The 21,224-nt window shown below is 31.8% G+C and overlaps 1 protein-coding gene across 1 annotated transcript in view; it reads right to left on the bottom strand.

Moving 5' to 3' along the window:
• LOC129957218 (bestrophin-2-like) overlaps positions 1-21,224 on the bottom strand; it is a 105,845-nt gene that overhangs the window by 31,861 nt on the left and 52,760 nt on the right. Inside the window, exons 3-9 of the mRNA XM_056069442.1 lie at positions 19,542-19,676; positions 18,222-18,388; positions 16,593-16,747; positions 12,028-12,105; positions 10,670-10,822; positions 10,510-10,590; positions 5,443-5,594 (exon numbers count right to left, since the gene is read on the bottom strand). Coding sequence (XP_055925417.1) covers positions 5,443-5,594; positions 10,510-10,590; positions 10,670-10,822; positions 12,028-12,105; positions 16,593-16,747; positions 18,222-18,388; positions 19,542-19,676 — 921 coding nt within the window. The remainder of the gene's footprint in view (positions 1-5,442; positions 5,595-10,509; positions 10,591-10,669; positions 10,823-12,027; positions 12,106-16,592; positions 16,748-18,221; positions 18,389-19,541; positions 19,677-21,224) is intronic.

Here is a 21,224-nt window from a genome sequence, read left to right as displayed (position 1 = left end):
ATGATGAAACTATCCGCGCCTTTACACATGAGTGATTTCACGAAACTAGGAGCGAGTTCAGAGAAAATATGCGTGCTTAACGAAGAACTCTGGAAAATCACCTCCACTGCATATAATTATTGTGCAGAAGTGACGAGGTTTGACTTTGTTGTAAGAACAGAAATCGGCCCCCACCAAATTAAAATTAGAATCTAATAAACAGCAGTTGAGTTTTAGTTTGGACGGTTTTCGGAATCGTGAAGTACACTTGGAATCCATTTTAATGAAATAAATTTGAGAATGTGAAATGTAAAAAAACAATATGGCATATTTTTGCTTTCTTATATAGAGATCGTCAAAAAATGTGAACTCAGTATTTTGACGAATCTCCTGGCTTCAGATTTCCCCGAGTTCGAAAAATATGTTTTGGGAATATGTTTGTGTGAATTAACACAATAACTACAAAACGCACAGAACTAGGTGAATAAAATTTGGTGCACAGATTTAACATCTATAGAGCAGAGACCTTTCAAATTTCTAGCCAAATCCAACATTTTCTAAACAATATAAAAGTCATCATTAAAGGACGATTAAAAACAAATATCTTACATTTTAATTAAAATGAATGAATAACTAGCAATTCTACAGCAACACATTTTACTAAAATTTACCTACATCAAGTCGAATATATAATTATAAACTGATCATTAAAGTATACCAAAAGGTTAAAAATTTCTATTTAAATCATTGCGAATGTAATGTAAGTTATGATATCTCCGTAGCTATTATGCAGGAACCAACAATTTTTGTTGATTTGGAACGTTTCTGCGTTGCTGAAGTGTGGAAATAAGGAAGGTAGTGGCTGGGGCGTCATCTGATATGGATGGATTTCTTCGTTTCAGGTCTCCCAGTGGCCGAAAATGACATTTTAAAAATTATGCCCTTAAAGTACGAGCGTAAATCTGTCTTTTCCACAAAATTCCAGATTTTTAATAAATTTTTGCTTAAATCCATTTGTGGGAAGTCTTCCGCTTATTGAGCCTAAATGTTTGTGAGCACGATAACTATAAAAAAACAAACAAAAAAAACCGCAAACATCTAAATGAATGAAACTAAGCATATAGATTTATCATTAGAACTGTAGATGTGCACTAAAATTTAAAATTTATCCAATCGCCAAAACTGGGAATCTGATTCAAGTTTTGGATAGAGAATCTATAACCAGTTCCCTACACTGTATTATGATGCAATCTGAGAAAGTTGTCTCCTCGAAGTTTTCTCGCATATTTTCTAATAAATATTGTGTATTATTGACTGCACGCCGTTGGCGAACACACGTCACGAAAGAACCTATTTGAATGCGATCTTTGACAATTCTTTTTGTCAATTAATTCTTATCTAACGCTAGCTTTTTACATGCGTTTCTCATTAGGTTGTAGCAGATTCTGGTAAATAATGCAAAACTTTTTCGGTATTATAAGAATACCATTTTTGTTAAAAAGTAAGTTATTTTTTAAAGGAATATTACAAATACATGAGTTTCAAATAATTACTTATAATGTATGTTATTTTATGAAACAATTTCCAGCATGAAAGAATGATTTTTGGTTGTATGTTTCTTAGAAGAATGCTGTTTATCTTTCCACTAGATAACTTACCATTAGAACATATTAAGAAGAAATAATACTTTTTTAGCATCATGTTGCAAGATATCTACTTTTCCATCTAAACTATCCGCATTTTTTTTGATGGCGTTTCCTTTCGCGCAGCTTCACCTTCATGTAAATTCCCAAATAATGACATAACTATTTTCCTAATAGAATTTTATGCACTCCTAATATCATCATCAAAATCACTTCAAAATTGTTTTCAAAACATTCACTGCTACAATCTCTACTGAAATTTAGAAAATTTTCTTTACTCATTTTTGAATAAATTGAGAATAAAAATCAGTGATATGTCACTGGAGATGTCAATTGCTCCGTTGCTGATGCTTAACTGACAAGGCAACCGTGCCTGCATTCCACAGAGGGAGAATTTCGACAGGTGGCGTCTTGTCACCTTCCACCTGACGTACGACCTCAGAAACAAAGAACTGGTTCCACCCGAGAGGTGACTTATTACCTATCGTTGATTAATTGCTAGAATACGGTCAATACACAAATACTAAAGTAACGAACGTATATCTTGGACGCTTTTCTCCGCGCCATTAAAATCAAAATTTGACCCCGAACAAGAACTGTATTCATAAATACATATTAGGCTTCGAATATTTGTCTTTTAGTTTTTGAATCATTATATTTACACGTTTGTGAATCTACAGAACAATAGATGGTCGATCCCTTGACAGATTTAGTTTCTAAACAGATAATTATCTGCACTTTAGATGTTAAATCTGATTACCAGATTTTATTCATTCAGCTTTCTTCATTTTGTAGTCATATTAACTTTTTTTCGAAAAACTAGACAGACGGACTTTCTTTTAATGGATATTTTTGAAATTTGATAGAAACCAAGAAATTCAGTATAAAGTCCACATATCAAAGTTCTGACATCATGGGTATTCATCAAAATCTCGAATTCGAATTTTTTGATAATATCTTTTCGTTGTAAACTTCGTATTAGATGAAGTAAAAACAAAAAACAAAAACAAAATCATGTATTGTGTTCGCATACTAGAAAATGGAGAGGGGGAACTCTTGCTGATTAGAATAGATATTAATTGAGTGCGCCATTACAATGGTTTTGTAATATGTAATAGTGAATTATAGTGAAAGCGTAGATTTCTTAAAAGTGTGACTCAGCTCTATTTGGATGCCAGATTTTCACACAAACGTTAAAATGCATTATCAATACCCGAATTTAATTTATATAAATACAAAGTAAAAGAACTGTTCCGTTAAGCTATATAAGCCATTATCAAGAGCATGAAGGATCGAAAATAAATATTCGCGTTGAAAATATTCAACACCATATTTCTAACTAACAATTTCCTTAAGAAATGAAAGATGTGAAATTCGACGGAGTCAAATTTTAAATTAACTGTTTTAAAGAATTTTGTGAAAATTTTTTTCTTTCCACTTTCTCTCATATATACGTGTGTGTGTGCACGCGATATGATGCTTTTCGTGCTATGTTTCGTATTTACATTTATTGCATTTGCCTTACTTGCATTTATTTTATCATAAGGCACTGTAAATGGGTTTTTCCCTTCCGCAGTGCTCTTTCTGAAATGAATAATTGAGATCTTAATATCTTAGGAAGCCCTTTGATATCATGCTTTTCGAAGCAATCATTAGATATGACCTTCGACAGTTTCAGCCATGAACGGAAGATAAGGATAACCACCACCTTCTTCAAACCACAGCTGCTCTAGGCCATTCATTCCACTTGGTAACACATTTAAGTGCCAGGACAGCAAACAGGTGCATTCTCCTCATCTCGAGCTCGAAATTATCCAAAGATATAAAAGAAAATCATTTTCAAGTTACATGAAGAAAACAAAGAGAAGTATTGGTAAGAAATTCGGTTTGAGATTTTATTAAAATTCTTTGTTTCAATCTTCATGTCCACGCCCCCCAAAGTTCAGAAAAAAAAAACATTTTTTCCAAATATTTCTACCCTGTGTGAACATCAAAATTATACTGAAAATTATACGACATAAATTTATATTGTTACGGATCACAGGGTTCGCTTATAGTTGGTGTATGGTGTGAAAACAATCAGCAGGTCTCAGTAGAAAGCAACGACGACGCTTATTTACACACGAAGACAATAACACAAAGGCGACGAATACACAGACGACAAATATGTACAGCCGAGTCGAACACACAGGACAGCACACTACAGCAAACAGTAACCCACAAATAGTAATCGACCACAGCGCATAAAGCGGAAAGACAGAATCTAGCAGGGGAGGGGAGCCTCGGAGCTTCACTTTATGGCTGAAATTCTCACTGTCCCTCACTTAAGCTTTATCCAACTGCCGATTTACTACCTCACGACTGCCTACTCCACACGGAACGTGATGCTGCTTCAATAAACAACAGGACTCGGCACACAGCTCAATTCAGCACTAGCTTGAGCTCCACACAACGTTGGCACTCCGCTTCGCTATCCTCTCGAAGACTTGTTACTTGTCTACAACTCCAACTGCGATTCATTGCATCTTGAGACTGCTGGTCTTTTATAGTTCCCGGGAGACGGGCCTAGAACCTTCTGGACCAATCAGGCTTATCTCAGTTTCTATTGGATGGATCGTTAAAATTCCCAAAGTTTCCAGTATTATCCATTTTGTCGCCAAAGTCACCAAATAGTCACCAAGTTTGTTGCCAAGCTCTGGGATCACTGCCTCGGCACCCGAGCAGCATCCATTAGAGATGATTGTAAATCAATCTTTCTGGTGATAGAACTAATAATGCTGGGAAGCAGCATTACAGGTTTGTAACAATATCTACTAATAATAAAGATGAAGTTATATGTGTGAATTGTCGCTCAACTGGCCTGACCGTTTGACTTAAGTTACTCAATTTGGCACATATATAATTTGGAGTATGAAAATATGCACGTCAGAAAAATTTAAAAAAAAATTAATTAGTTAGAAAACAAGCTGAATTTTTGCGATTTTCCGTAGTAACTTCCAAAAATATAGTAATATTTTTGGAAGTTACTACGGAAAATCGCAAAAATTCAGCTTGTTCATATAAAAAGAATTTTAACATCGTTTACAAATTTGAAAATTTTCTTTTAATGACATCCATTTAATAGTTGTGCAAAGTTTCGATGCATTTTGGTAATTTTTTTAAGCATTTGTTTACTTGATTTCCAACAATAGATTATGTTATTGCCCTAAAATTCAAGCTTTCCCATTGTTTCATCAAATGTTTAATCACTTGATTTTCATAAATTGTTTAATATCAGCGAAGAAGAATTGTTTAATATCTGTGTAGCATATAAAAGAAATAAAAAAAGTGAAGTTACAATATCGCGAAATCTGGGCGACAGATGAATCGGATATTTACGTTTTTAGTAGCGTTACGATGTGATGGGACTTTCGTCATTAAAAATGGCCAAGTATAGAATAAATAGAACTTAACGGACCATTAAAATAACACTGTCTTAATGGCAAGCATTTTGGCAGAATCTTGAACATGAATTTAGAAAAAAATGATTTATCTGAAATAAATATAACCAAAATTTTCGAGGCAACAAATAATACATATGTAAAAAAAGCAAATACATATCAATATCTGAACAGAAACTAATTCTTTTCACATAGTCAAAGTCATCGAAGTCCACACACAATGATTTGTTTTTTTAAAAATATTTTCCCTTGTCCCTCTGAAAGCAGTTAACAACTAAATGGGTCGGATTATAAATAGACCACTGAAGGATTATTTTAAAAAAAAGAAACCCCCCGTTTTTATTGGATTTATTAAAAAACTTTAAAAAAAGAGGGCTTACTTGACATCCATCGTGGATCCCTTGTAGTTGGGAATTTTGTGAATAAGAGACGCTTCCGTGTACGGAATCTCGATGGACGTTTGTCCCCAGTGAGCATCCCTGTCCAGTTTGGCCAGCTTGCCGTACATGTCGTCGACGATCGTGTAGCACACCTGAAATCAGAGGAGAGACATTGAGAATGAGGTAGAGAAAATTCAACGATTATCGAGAGAATAGCTGGAATTTTAACCTGAGCATTATGAGTGAGTATATAAGTATTTTTTTTTATCATGCGTTTCAGTAGAATCCCATAAAAATAAGTAAAAAAAACTCGGCATTGTGTAAATATAAGCTTTAGTAATTGAAACAAAAAGAAACATTTATTGACAGTTGATATTTATGCAGATGCATTTCATCATTTCTTTTAGCGTGTGCCACTGCTTTATATGCAAATCTGAAATGTGCGTCATCTACACTGAAAACACTGATTCATTTTTTTGTTAGGTTACGAATTCTTTAAATATAATAATGGCTTCTAACCTGCAATTCCGCAAAATCTTCTAATTCACATGAATTAATTTGAAATTTTTCATCGTAGCTACGATTGCTAAGCAATGACTGATTTAAGAAACCAGAGTAAATTTAACTGAATAACTATTTAAAAAATTCAGCAGTAAAGCTGAGCATCTTTTTCTTTTTGAGTGTTTTTTTTACATCTAATTTAGCTAAGCAAAAGAAAAGGACGCCGTCTCTTACTCATAACATAATTTTGTATTTCTTTGAAGCAATTATTGTTGTCTTAATATAAAATCAAGTAAATGCAAAATTTTTTTCGTTTTCATTTATTTCGACAGAATATAAAGACAGTAACTATACATTAAAAAAATCTGATGAAATAGAAAGAGCCAACGATTTTAAAAGACCACGATCAGATATATTCTATTAGATACACACATACATGTGTTAGTTATGCCAAGACAATATCTTATCTCTTATTTTATGGTAGGCAGTATCTTACAGGAATTAAAAATAAAAAAATATGGCTCTTATTTATTTTTAAAAAAAATGGCATTTATTTATTTTTTAGCAATCCCTGCTTCCACGGCCTGTGCGAAACGCTTTCTCTAAATTAAAATGAAACAAATGCTTTTCAAGGAATTTAAAGGGAAAAGAGATGCTGTGCAATATTGCAACTAAACTTTCTTTATTCTGAACACTGGATTTTAAAGCAGTATTATAAAAGTTTCCAGAAATGAAAACTTTAAATTAATTGTAAACATATCGAAAAAGTAATTGTAAAAATATACTAAAAGTACAAAAAAAAAAAAAAAAATCAGCGATGCATAAAAATTTAAATAAATATTAAATAATTTCCACACTCCTTTTAACAAGTCTCTTTTAAAAATATTAGAAGAAATATTAGGTAGGAAAAAAATGTATTGTTAATGAGACATTTCAAGCCATTTTGTTGGGTCCCCAACCTGTGTAGTATTGTTTTGCACTCATTTTGAACGCCAGAATAAAAACAGTTGTTGAAAATGCCATTTTTGTTACTTAACTGAAAAAAAAAAGATTCTTTTATTTTAATAATTTTTTACTTTTATTCATTCATTTATAATTAATTTTTATAAATGTTGTTAAAATTTGAAATAAATTTTTTTCTCAAATACATGATAAGAATGTTGCGCCTCCTACACAGAACTAAAATTTTATTAATTAATGAAATAATTAATATTTTATATATTTAAATTTTCAAATATTAAAATTGTACAATATCATCCAGAATGTAAAGAAGTACAGAATTGTAAAATTCTAGTCCATTTGTAAATGAGCGGCAAATCGAAACATTCCACTTATTTCCATTTATTCAAATATGAAATAATGCAAATAAACTCTGGAAGCAAATTCAGTTTTTAAACATTCAAGATAATCTATTTTAGAACCAACGGCTGGCTGTTTTTTCTATCAGTTAACTATTTATGGCAAGATGAATGTGTTAATATCTAACAATAAAAATGAAATTCTAGGTAAATATTTCAATGAAAGCAATGTTTTTAAAAATTATTTTTATCTTGAAGTAATATGAAGCGCCTTGATTTATCAACTATTAATCAATCAATAATTATTTTAATTTCAATTCATTTCAAACAAAAAAATAAATCTCAAATCTAAAAATATGTGGATATACCGTTACTAAAAGAAACTCCCCAACATTTGCTCGCATATTTTCTAATAACGTTGAATTTATATTTTATTTTTTTCTCAAGCGATTGAAAACCAAAATTTGTCACAGAACTACGATTGTAATAAAAAAAAATCACTTACTAAATTTCAAATATTTAAGTCACTGTGTTTTTGAGTTATCTTTTTTAAATACTTCTGAAATGACAGACCGAAAGACTTTGATCCCTAGATGAAGTTGGCTTAAAATCTCATAAGTGTCTACACTATAGAGGTTAAATCTGCGTACCAAAATTTATCCATTTAGCTTCGTTCTATCCATATATCCTTCATTTTGTAGTTATTGTGTTATTTTATATTAGAACAGAATTATTACAACAGAACAGAGAGACTTTCTTTCAGTAGATTTTGCTCAAAATTTGATGAAAATCTACAAATATTTTTGTAAAGAACATATACCAGATTTCATTCGTCTAGTGCAGGGGTCGGCAACCTGCGGCTCTTTTGATGTAAAGTTGAGGCTCTTCAGTTCCATACAAAAAATTAATAACTTATTACCCAAACCCTTAAAAAATAAGACTATATTTTTAAGTACCTGATCTCTCAACAGCTTCTATTAACATAATTGTTAATTATTTACAAATCGCTGCGCTTAACTTGACCGTAATGAGATAAATTTGAACTATTGTTTTGTTCTTAGAGATGAGACTCCGTGACCATGTTTATCTCTCAGCCAATTGCATTTCATTTCTGTCTCACCCAAACAGCCCTGTCTCGAGTCTAGACAACATGTCTTGACTCTAGACGTGGTGTCAGTCAGTTATCCTCGAATAGCGCGGTCGACTTTACATTGCAGGTGTGTTCATTTAATCGCTTACGGTTGGCTTGTTGTTTCAAGAAGAATAAGATTTAGAAACGAATTATCTTCTCAACGGTATGTGCGCGTATAATATAATAAAATCCGTAACAGAATTGGATTACATATCTGAGGATCGTATTAACGAAGGAATAATGGTAAATAAACTGTTTGCCGTTTTAGATAGCCAAGTAAAATTTAAAAAAGGCCTTTTTTTTTCAGCTCCACCCCAGCATGGCATCTGGTAAAAAAAGAGAAGAACTGAAGAAGAAAACCGAGAATTCAATCAGGTTTGGACGGAGTCATTTGCATTCATATGCAGCACAGATGGACTTCCGAATTGTCTCATTTGCCATGAAAGACTCGCACACAATAAAAAGTCAAATTGAGAGACACTTATCTACAAGACATACCCAGTTTGCTGGTAAATATCCAACTGGCAATGCACAAAAAAAAAAAAAAAAAAAAAAAGCTGTTGAAGAGCTCAAAAAAAAAAAAAAAAAAAAAAACATCAACTTTTATGCTAAGTAACTGGGCGCAATCTTCCACTGATGTAAATTGGCAAGTTTTGCAGTATCATTTGAAAGTGCAAAAAGAGGAAAACCATTCATAGATGGTGAGTACGTTAAAGATTGTTTTATACGTGCACCTGAAGAACTGTTTCGTGATTTAAAAAACAAAGCAGAAATTATGAAAAACATCAAAGACTTGCCATTATATGCTAAAACAGTACAAGAAAGAACTACTAAAATGTCTTCAAATGTAACACATACGTGGAACACAAGTGGAAGACATTCAACTGGCTTCTGCCTTATCACTTGCTATAGATGTGTCTTGCAACATAAAAGACACGGCACAAGTTACCATTTTCGTCAAGTATATGTCGTCTCAAGATCCAAAAGAAGAATTGCTGGGATTGCTACCGCTTTCAGGGCAAACTCGTGGAGAAGATATTGCAAATGCTGTTCCAAAATGCCTGGAAGACAATGGAATCGATATAAATAAAATCGTTTCTTTAGCAATTGATGGAGCCAGAAGTATGGCAGGAATACATAGAGAAGGTAACATCAATTCTTTAACTTTAAAAAAATATGAAGGATCGATTCGCTAAGCGATTCGAGCAATTCAAAACAAACACAATTACTTTGGCGTTCATAGTAAATCCTCTCAACACAAATACAAATGAGACCAACATTGAGCCATTTGGAATGGATGGCGGATCGCTTCAAATGCAATAGCTGGATTCGAAATCCAAAGACTTGTAGAGTGGCAAGTTTACAGAACTCAAGAGCAAGTTGACAGAGTTGGAAGTCCAGAAATGCATGCACATCGCGCAGCACAAGTGGACAGCTCTAAAAGAAATTCCGCGAGTTGTGATCGTCATATTCGAGGCATAGAATAGTCTTCCAGAATACTACAGTGAGGTTAAGAAGTTGGCATATGGAGTGCTGACGATCTTCGGGTCGACATATTTGTGTGAGTAAGCGTTCTCTTGCATGAATATAATAAAAAGTAAATTTAGAAGTCAACTAACAAATAAAAATCTAGAGTCTACTTGAAACTTAAAACAACAAACTATAACCAGATATAATCAAACTTTCAAAAGGCATGCAAAGCCAATGCTCCCATTAATGTAACTATCCATATTTGTGTTTTTATATGAATAAGGATTATTCCGTATTTAAAGCGGTTTATTTAAAATCAAAAATCAAATATATACAAGCAAGTACTATAATATTAAATCGAAAATTTTTCGCAGCTCTTCAAAAACTGGAAAATTTTGTAAATTGTTGGCTCTTCCGTTTCAATAGGTTGCTGACCCACCCCTGGTCTAGAGCAAACCGTTTGCGAGCAATCTTTGTCACAGACAGTCGGACATTTTTAAAAAAATGTATTTCGCGCTCTCAGGGTGGTCTGAAACCTGGAGATTTATGAAAAATCTCTAGATTTAATTTTTTGGGGATTACAATTCGCTCTCAATGTATGCGAGAAAGTTACAAATACTCTCATAAAAGTATGCAATAAAAGAAGTCTGTCTGGCCATCCGGTACCTGAATATTCCTGTCGATGAACCAGTTGGTCTCGAAGTCGTCGTCATCTTCGCCAAACGGATTGATGAGCTGTTCCGCCACCTACTGGGACAGAAGGAGAGGTTTCAGTTTTTGTTTGTTTGCGAGACAGAAGCCGCGCGACGGAAGCTGAGACGCTCACCTTGAGCCAGCCGAGGAAGAAGAAGAACTCGAGGAATGTGTAGACGGGGAAATAGAGGTCGATGTCGTGGCCCAGGTAACCTTGGGCAGGATCGAGGAACTGCCGGCCGATTAAGCACGTGAAAAAGTACAAGTGGGTGAGGAGGGTCACTACCTGAAATGACCGTAACAGAAAGCGTAACAGATATCAGCGTTAAGTAACTAAACAAGTCATTTTAAATGGAATTGATAATGTAGATTCATAGTTGGTAGAATGAATGGAAACAGAAGAGTGAGGAGAATTAATATCGTGTTAAGCAATGTTGCCTTTTGGGATTTTTGAGATTCCGGATACAGATTCGGAGTGCTTTCTCTCAGTTAATAAAAACGAATAAATAAAACACTTATTTCTCAATGCAAGAAAGAGACATTTTCAGTGTTTATTTTTAAGGATGCCGTACAGACATCGCCTACAATTTCAGAACGTAATGTTATCTGACGGAGAAAAATATTTCGAGCTTCATTGTTTTGCAATTGCGTTTTTTTTTTTAATGAAATCATTTGTAATTAGTAGAATGAATAAAAACACAGGTTTTTATCGAAACAAAATTTCTTCAGACTTCTCAAAGTATTTTTAAATATTTATTAAAAGTCACAAAATTTCAAAATTCACCATTTAAACAATTTTAGAAAAAATTCTATCACAAATAAAATAAAAGTGACAAGTTAGAAATATCTATTTGATATCTTCTTATAGATACAAATTTTAATTTGAAAAATTGCATAAAAGCTGCATTTTAGTTGTTGATTGTCATATGATAAGTCAATAATAATATGATAAGTCATTGTCGTATCATAAATTTTAAATGTATTTTACAACAATATATTTAATTGTTGAAATGAAGCACAATTCCTTGTCATTGTTGTTACTTATATTTCACCTTAGCTTTTTTTCTTTTGTTGAAGATGAAATGATGAAGAAACGGTTTACTTTTGCATAATGAATAGATTTCTATATAAAAGTATGCTTTTAATATACTTTTTGAAACTTACAATTAAAGTTTAACTTCATAAATATATAAGTATTCATGTAAGTTTAACTTCATACCTCGTTCTCCTATAAGTAAGCAGCAGTGGAATGTTTATAAAGTGTATCCCTTTTCAAATCCTGTTCTCCTTAATGCAATAAATTATTGGATGTATAACTTTGATATGTTTTATGGATTTATTTTTATGTTGTACATGGATTTAAGCAGCTATGTAAGACAAATTAAAAAAGTCACGAATGATTTAAACTTACAATTGAACCATTAATTTGATTTTGTTGAAATGGATTATTAATCTCAATCGAAAATATGCGATATATGCTTTTGATCGTACCTGAGTGTACACCAGCGGAACAGTCACCCAGTCATGGCCCCAGAGATGACCCGTTTTCGTCCGTAAACTGTTCAGTTCCTAAGGAATAAAATAAGCCCATATTAGATGTCGGTTACAATGAGGAGAAAAAGCTCCTTTTCGCATTTTATCTCTCCTTTCAATCACCTTTTCATTTTTCATACCTTCAAAACATCACTTTAACAAGAGTTTAAAAACAATATCAAATAATTCAAATGAACTTAATAATATGCGTGGAACGTATAACTGACTAAGCATTTTATTCTATTTTTACCATTAATTTACCGCCAAAATAAATGCATGCAGCTTTGAAATAATTTTAATCAACTAATAATGAAAACTAACAATTATAGAAATCAGAGGCCGATTTCCGACTCAGCAACTGTCGCGGGGCTGAGGAGGTTAAAAAAATATTTCAGCTTAGCTGCCAAATAAATAAATTTGCAAAAAACTACCATATGTGTCTACACTAACACATATTGTAGACACATATAATTACTGAAATCACCATTAAATAAAATATAATTAATTACTTATTTATTAAATACTGTCATATCGATTATACATTCAATTCATTATGTTATATTCCACTTGGTGAGTCATATAAAGTAATAATTTTTAATATTATATTAGTTTATTATTCCCTTAATACTTATCATAATAAGCAAATACTTTTATTTATAACTACGGAAATAATTCTGACAAATAATTATGATTTATTTTTCAAGTTTATTACTTCAATAATTTTCCATTATCTATATTAAATAAATAAATGTTAAAAAATATTTTCGGTCATTTAAACAAAAAAAGATAAGCTATGAATACATTTATTAAATTAAAACTGTGCTGCAATGTGAAACTAAATGACCAGTTATTTAAAAAGGAACTGTCCAGCTATTCAGTTGCCACCTCCATATTTCACAGTAGGTCTCAAATTTTTGTTATGCATTTCTATAATTCGTGTACACCAAACTTTTTGCTTGGCATCCTAACCGAAAATGTTATATTTGCTTTCATTCACAAAACGACATCTTTTCTTTCAAAATTCTGTTGGTTGCTTCATTTAAATTTTTAGAAATGATAGTTTAAATTTTCCATTTGCTTTGCTGATATAGAACTCTTCCATGATACTAGTGTTTTTCAAAACATTTCTGAGATTTATAGATTTCCGGAGCCTACTTTTACATTTCAGAGTCCATTTTACTGCGTTAGTTCTTGGATTAATGTGAATTTGTCTCGCGATCTACTTCTCTACAAACTCAACAAATAAGCTTGGAACTCTGGCATTTGTTTGCTTTCAACACTATTTGTTCTTTTGAAGCTGCGAATAATATTAAAAAAATAGACTTATTGAGCTTCAATATTTGTTTCCAAGCAAACCGATTTTCCATTTTTTCAATGGCTTATTGGCAGATTTCACACATCAAATGAAATATTTCTGTTTCTCATCGTTGTTCTATATGCAGCCTTTTCTGCTGATACTTCGTCAGCAATTATTGTCTAAAAAAGTAGGAGTAAATTCAATTTTGTCGGTGCTCTATACATTTCTTAAATTTTTCCTTTTAAAACTGTCCAATTACTTTTTCGACAATTGTTTACGTTTAAATTATATTTACAAGACTAAATCAAATTATAATTGTAAAATAATAAAAAATTTTTCTTATAATACTGTATACAAAAATGTTAAAGCGTTTCTTGATTCATTATATTGCTGTTTTATTGTGATTAATATTTTTAAAAATAGTTTTACATCTTACACGTGTTCCCAATACTTTTTTGAATGTCTGTTCATAAAAATAATATGACGTTTAAATTTTTCAATGAAAAGAAACAAAATAAAGAAATTAATATCTTAAACCATTGCTGCAGATCAGAAAGGTAGGCGCACAGTTTTCATGACTTCGCACTATGAAAATATCTGTTTTGTTTTCTCCATTCAGCAATGCTAATGGGTATCAGCATTCCATTTTTTTTTACCTCGGAATTACCCGAGATTTAGATACTCCATATCCTATGACTATGTGATTTAAAACGTATTCGTAATCATCTTTAATTTAAAACATTAGCGATTTTTTTCTTTCTTTTATTCTTAACCGAGCAGTTAAGGAGCCCATCAACAGCGCAATTTCTATTGCGAAACCGAGGGAACTTTTCTTAAACAAAACTAAGTGAGAAATTTGAGATGATATTAACAAATGGGTTTCACATAAAAAAAAATTGTACAGTTTTAAATCCAATGAGGAAAATCATCTGTATGATTTTTTTCATGCGCTTTGATATTAAGTACCTCTTTATGTTGAACAAAATTTGATATTGATCTTTCCCTTGGTTAAAGGAACAGGTGTCAAATTTAACCTGAGTTGTTCATTGCTTTTTTGAGTATTTGTTTCTCAGACTAGGAAAAAGAATTTTTTTTTTCAGATTAAGCGACGTCTAAAACGTTAAAAAATATTCGACTTCTTGAAGTCTTTGTTGACAAAAATATCTATCGGCACTTCGTATAATGGAACATGACAACAGAATTAAACAAAAAAAAAAATGCCGCATTATGCTACATCTTTCATTGAAATCTAGGCCCAATTCGAGAAAGTCATTAAAAATTTCAATTAAAGAAATAATTAAAAACTTATTAGATTATTAATAAATTGAAAGGAAAAAAATGCACTGTTTATTAATAAATTTGCAGTTTGAATATATTCTGTTCAAAAAGACTATTATCAGGTTGCAGATATTCTAAATTGCTGTTTATGTCTCTCTGAAGGATATGTCATATTTGTACTCGTACATCACACCATTCATCTTGTAACATATTGGCCAGTATTCCCTATTGGTTTCTGCAGAAATTAGCTTTTGAAAAATCTATTACCTCATTTATTAACTTTAGAGAGAATTCCTTATCACGACATAAGGAATTTAATCTCATTCATGATAAGGAATCCTTATTTCATGAGATAATATAAGAATTTCTATTTGCATCTTAAAAACTTAATAAATATATTTTCTTCACATAAAACATACCTATTTCAGTTTAGCTTTATGGAATACAATGGTGTTATTTACTTTCTTTTAATTTATTAGTCAAGATTCAAGCAAAAACTAAAATATGATAAATACATAAAATTTTTAAAAAGAGTTAAAAAAAAAGCATTAAGTCAGTGTTTAAAATAAAAACCACATAGACATAATTTTTTTAAAAAAAAACTCTTCGACCATCGATATTTTAGTATATTAATAGTTTTGTATGGCCCGGTTTGATTGAAAATTTAATACAGAATTATTATTTTAATGTGAAGATCATGGATCCTATTTCGTTTCAATAGCTCATTGCGTTTTCGAATGCTCGCTTCTCCATACATACTAATACACAGTTCGACAGACAATTAAATCTTCGATGCATTTTAATCTCCAATCTCACCTAAGATAACAATACTGACGTTGAATTCCATATATCTATGTCGTTGCATTTTTGAATTATCATTTGCCGGCTCAAAGACAAACAGTCTTCTCTTTGGCCGATTTCGACCGATTGGAGCAGAAGTTTAATTTTTCTCATTCTTAAGTTATTCTGTTCTTAAACATAAACAATCACAAGAATTTGCTTTCAGGACTCCGGGAGTGCCTTGAACGAGGAGATGATTCCGATCTTGAGGTGGAATTAAAATACTTTATCCTTTCGTACTTCGAACGAGAGAAGAAAAAATATGTTACACCTTCCCGTCATTCGCAGAAAGAAAATGGAGGTTTCAAAAGAAGGAGAAAAAAGATCGGAAATGGTCTCTTTTAAGACTCTAAATGATTAAGATGGCTAATCTTTCTTTAGGGTCTATTGTTGTGTGCCTCCTATCAAGTATTAATATATCTCAGATCACATGTTCTTTTCTATCCACAATATCTTAATCTTTAATTGCGAACAATTAATATCTAACATATATTTATTTTTGTGCTATTTTTTATTTTCATTACTCTTTAAAATATAATACAATTAATAAAGCATGTTATTTTTAGAAGTTATCGTGAAACTAGAAAGAAAGTTTCAGCATTCAACGGACCGATTTAAGATAATCCTATTGAATTCATTTTCAAAGGAAATTCACTCGCCAGGCAATTTTATTTCGTATCAAAATCAAAAAGGAATACAGTTTAAAATATGCAAATAAAATATTTTCCGATAAAAATCTTTCAGCCTTGGACCGCGGATTGGAGAGATCAAAATTATAATTGTGATATTTGATTATGGATTGTGAACTTCAATCCTTGCCATTCTTCGAAAGTCTGTGAAAATAGATAAAAGGACGCAAAACCATTTTCAGCTGATTCAAGATGGAAAACCAATGAATGCAAGCCATTTGAGAAAGAGCCGAATTAAAAAAAAATTCGTTATTAATAGTGGACAATACTTACTTGATCAATACATACTTGATAATCAATACATAATCAATACATAAAAAATTCAAACCCTTTTTTGTTTGGATGGAATTATAATATGTATTTTCATAAGAGAAACAAATGATAAAAATAAATCAGTATAATAAATGACACCTCCTTACGTCCAGAAACTGTTTCACCGGCTCTCCGGCCATCATCTTCCCTTCCTTCAGGGCCACGTTGATCAGATTGATGGCCCAGACGAAGGGGACCCAATGCTTGTTTACGTTCAGGGTGCAACTGTCGTACAGCTGCTTCTCCTCGGGTGTCATCAGTCCTGCGAGAAATGACAGCAACGATCAGATGTTTGGAATGGAGATGGATTCTGAATGTTTTAAAACATTTAATTATGAATAAATAATTCATCTTAATCACTGCTGTTTCTCTTCTGGCATCAGAAGTCCTGTTCCAAATGATAACAACGATCAATGCTTGAAATAGAGATGGATTCTGAATAATTTAAAATGATAGCTAATTATTAAGAGTTAGTTAATAATTATTGAGTTTCAATTACAATGAATAAAAAACGAAATTCTCTGTACTCAGTCCTATCACCTCAAACCATATCGGTCTTATGCATATAAACATCCCTATCGTATGCTTGAACTAAATGTTGAAGATAAAAGAAAATTAGGTTATCAAAATAAAGCGAGTTGGAGGAAGGAAAAAGGAGCGAAGAGAATCTTGATAACTAAGGGTGCATTTTTATGACAAGAGTAGAATGCATTTTAGATAAATTTAGATTACCAGAGTAAAATTAATTTTGGATGTATTTAAGGAAATCAAATCATTGATAACTGAATACATTTTAGAGTAGGTTTCGAATGAATTTATATAAGCAAAATAATAATAAAATATATTTTAGTATATATTTTTATTAATATGTTAAAGCACAACAATTTTTTTTTTCATTGGCTGTATGTAAGTCAAAATGAAAGAGCAGAATCTCTAAGAGGAAATCTCTATATAAATTGGAATTTCAAGTATACTTGCAATATATATACATTTTTTACTTCACTTTACTTTCTCATCATATCTATTGTGCCTAAGTTATAGCCTCACTGTTTCACACTTTTATGCAAGTGGGGAAAAATTATTTTCTTCTTTGCAATGCATTCATTTCGATACTTCTTAAAAAACTTTCCACTATCATATTTTTTTTACTTTTAAGCCTGGAATTTATAATTCCATCATTGTAAATAACATGGTGTCAAGAAATTACAAATATAATTTTTTTAAATTTCGCATTGACGTGTGGTTAACGTGTGGAAGGATTTAACTAAATGAATGAATTCATTTACATTTATTTTATGAGAATTTTAATTAAAAAACGCATTGTTGTTAAGAATGAGCATTTGCACGATATTTCAAGAGGTGAGCCTATCAAGAAGTGAATGGGAAATGGATAACTGAATTTCGTCTTGAAAAAAAAGATTTAGATACACAATTTAATAAAAATGTAAAACTTTTTAATAAAAGTGAATTGTAGATATTAGATGAAAATAATTAGGGTAGAATATGTTTTAAGACAAATTTCTCATTCACTTAGACAAAAATTTTAAATGTTTGCAATCATATGGATGAAATTTAAATGCATTTTTAAATGTTAATCATAAGATAAGCTTTTGATTTAGAGCAACTAAAATGAACGAAAATAGAATGGACAAGTTTTAAAATTTTGTACAAATTCAATTTTTTATTTTTACAAACATGCAACAAGATAAACTGGATGAAATAATGTGGCATCTCACCGGCTCCGACCACGTGGTCCATGGTGGGGAATCGCTTCTTGGCCGACCCACTGATGGTCTGGAAGAGGATGATGTTGGCCAGGTTTATGTACCGCACCAGGGTCCTGCGGATGATGCGGCTCCGCTCGTCCGTCCCTTGCACGTACATGAGGATGGTGTGAGCTGCTCTGCATCAATACGAGAAGAATCAATACGAGTATCAGAAACACCTTCAAATGCCTCGTAGAAGTACAAGATTCAGCCTAAAAGGTAATATTGACCTGTTCCGATTTGTTAAATTAAATATGACGCTGTTTGTTATGTTTATTTACCTGATAAACAGCGTGCCTCCTGGTATACACCTACAAGAATGAATAATTTGCCGCTAATGTTCAAGACTTCCTTTGATTCAGGATTTATATAACCTTTAATTGTCTGAGCATCTTCCAGTGTTGTTAGCAGTCCCACCAAGACGGTCCAAAGTGTCATGGACTCCAACGTTGGTAGTATCACGCAGTGCCGGCTTAAGATTCGTGCATGATTCGAGTTAAAAATGAAATATTTCTGTAATTTAAATCCATGCATAAATCCTGTTATCGCAAACATTAATTACTTTTTTAACCCTCGTATAAGCATAGCTTGATTCATATTAGACATGGCGACTCCTCAGATCTTGTATATTTGTATGTGTATGTGTTTTAGCTGCAATGTCTTAATGTTTCATTTTGATAATTTATTTTCAAAGTATTTATTATTTCAAGTATTTATTTTCGGATGGAGTAAATTTACAACACGTGCTTAAATAGAAGTATTCTTAATTTTATAAATAATATCATAAAAGGAAAATTATGTTTATTAATTATTATGATTCAAGAAATCCTATTATCAATAACACTTTTATTTTGAATTAAAATGAAAATAAGATTTCCGACATTCAATCTCGCGATTCCTCGAAAAAATTTCAAATTATATTAAAATCTATTTTTTCTATAAATTATCGCTAATTTTTAAAAAAATGATGTGAAATTAAAACAAACGTTGCGAATGACTATACAGCGATTAATAAATAAAATAATTTAAAATATTGATACTAATAAAAGAGGGAAGGAAATGATTTTTTAAAAGCAAAAGGACTTTTCTATGTATATAAACAGGCTTTTCATTTAAAAAATACATAAATTATAACTAACATGTCATTTTTATTTAATTCTTTCTTTATACTTTATTGCATTTATGCAAAAGGCAAATATATCCAATAGTTTGGTATTTCTATCATTGCAGATTATTCATGAATTTGGAATTTTATTTATATGAATTTTGTTCCTAAATAGGAGATCTTACCTGTCTGGCCACGGGAGGTTGAGGAACTGATTCCACCACCGTGTGACGACAAATGTGACGTAGAATCCGAGGACGAAAGACATCGGCATCAAGCCCGCAGTCTGGTTGCAGTACATGGCTACTTTTTCGAACTGCCTGCAATATGATTAGAGACCTTCTGAGGAAAATTCTTGAAAATTTGCTCATTTTATGATTTAAGTGATAGAGGAATTTATTTTTAAAACCAGAGATGAACATAATAAACAATTTTAAACTTTTTTTTATTAACTTATAAATTTTTGAACATCGTTCCTCTCTATTTTCATTTCATGTGTTGTTAACTGCAATTTTTTTCGAACTTTAAAATTTTAAATAGATAGACAGATATGCATGGTGTTCTAAAAATTCGAAGTAAGTTTAAAAATCAGTAACTTGGCGACAAAGAAATAAAAGTGCCGCTCTCACCCAGGGAATTGAAAAGTGAAGATAAATGAGCAAAGGGTTCTGGCGCTGGAGGAGCAATGAATTACGCAGGATAAGAAATTGGCCGGAGCAGTGACTTAAAATTGTCTACAGTATCATTGTGCTTTCAGAATCTCTGCTATCGTATGAACAAATGCAATTTTTTTGTGCAGAAGTTAATAACATTTATATGTTTATATTGTGTCATACCAATAAAATTTATATCAATTCGGCTTCTTCTTTCTTTGCTAGACTTCCTTTATAGTTTTCCCTTTGAAGAAATTCGCTGATATTTGCTGGCAGAGATTTCAAATTTTGGTGCGAAAAACCACGTATTAAATGATCATGCATTTATTTCTACAAACTAAATTCAAACAGATAATTCCACAATTATATTTGTATTATAACCAGTTGAAAATGTGGAAATTCTTGTTTGACAGTTATCTTTGCAATACCATGTTGTGGATATTCGTAAATTCAAAATTACAGAAAGTAGGGGTAGTTCTGCCGTATTTTCGGCTTTCTATACTGCAGTCGAGATAAGTGACCACGTTTAATTAGATGTCTTTCCTTTCACAATATTTACAATTTCGAACCCCCCTCACCCCACAAAATAAGTTTTATTTCTTTGAATTATCGTGTTCAGAATCAGCGTACATAGAAATCAGCGACATTCATTTAGGGTGCCAAAATTCTGGAGCAGTATTTTGAGTGTGAATTTGAAAACAATATTAATTTGTCTAAGAATAGTTGCAAGCCATAATTCTAAAGAAAACAACTATAAGGGGTTGAACAAGGAATCCAGCATGGGGTTGAACGTCTATGGATCTGTACTTTCAGATGTGTATAAGCAAGATAACTCAAAAAGGAATTATTTAAATATGTCAAATTTTGGCATCTGATTTTTATGACTGCAATTTTAGCTTTGTATCCAATTTTGGTTTCAATCGGTTGGCGTGAAAATTGTCTAAAACACAAATTAGAATTTAGGATACTATTAACCACATTCTAAAAGATGAATCGCCAAAAACCTCGCCAAGGATGCCCCGATAGATACTAAATTTATGCCAAAGATTAATATTTCGTAACGCCAATTTTTGCGGGGTTGTATATGTAGAAAAAGGTTTCAGGGAGGATTAAAGAAAGTAGCAACTGAGAACCGAGAAAATAGATATACTGTGGAGGCGTCCACCAATAAATCACATGGTCTATTGCCTCTTTGTCCAATATGGGCAGAAGGTC

The sequence above is a fragment of the Argiope bruennichi genome, chromosome 11, assembly GCF_947563725.1.
Source record: "Argiope bruennichi chromosome 11, qqArgBrue1.1, whole genome shotgun sequence".
In the NCBI taxonomy this organism is placed as follows: Eukaryota; Metazoa; Arthropoda; class Arachnida; order Araneae; family Araneidae; genus Argiope; species Argiope bruennichi.
The sequence above is the reverse complement of the archived record's forward strand: the minus strand, read 5'-3'. Positions and strand labels throughout refer to the sequence as shown.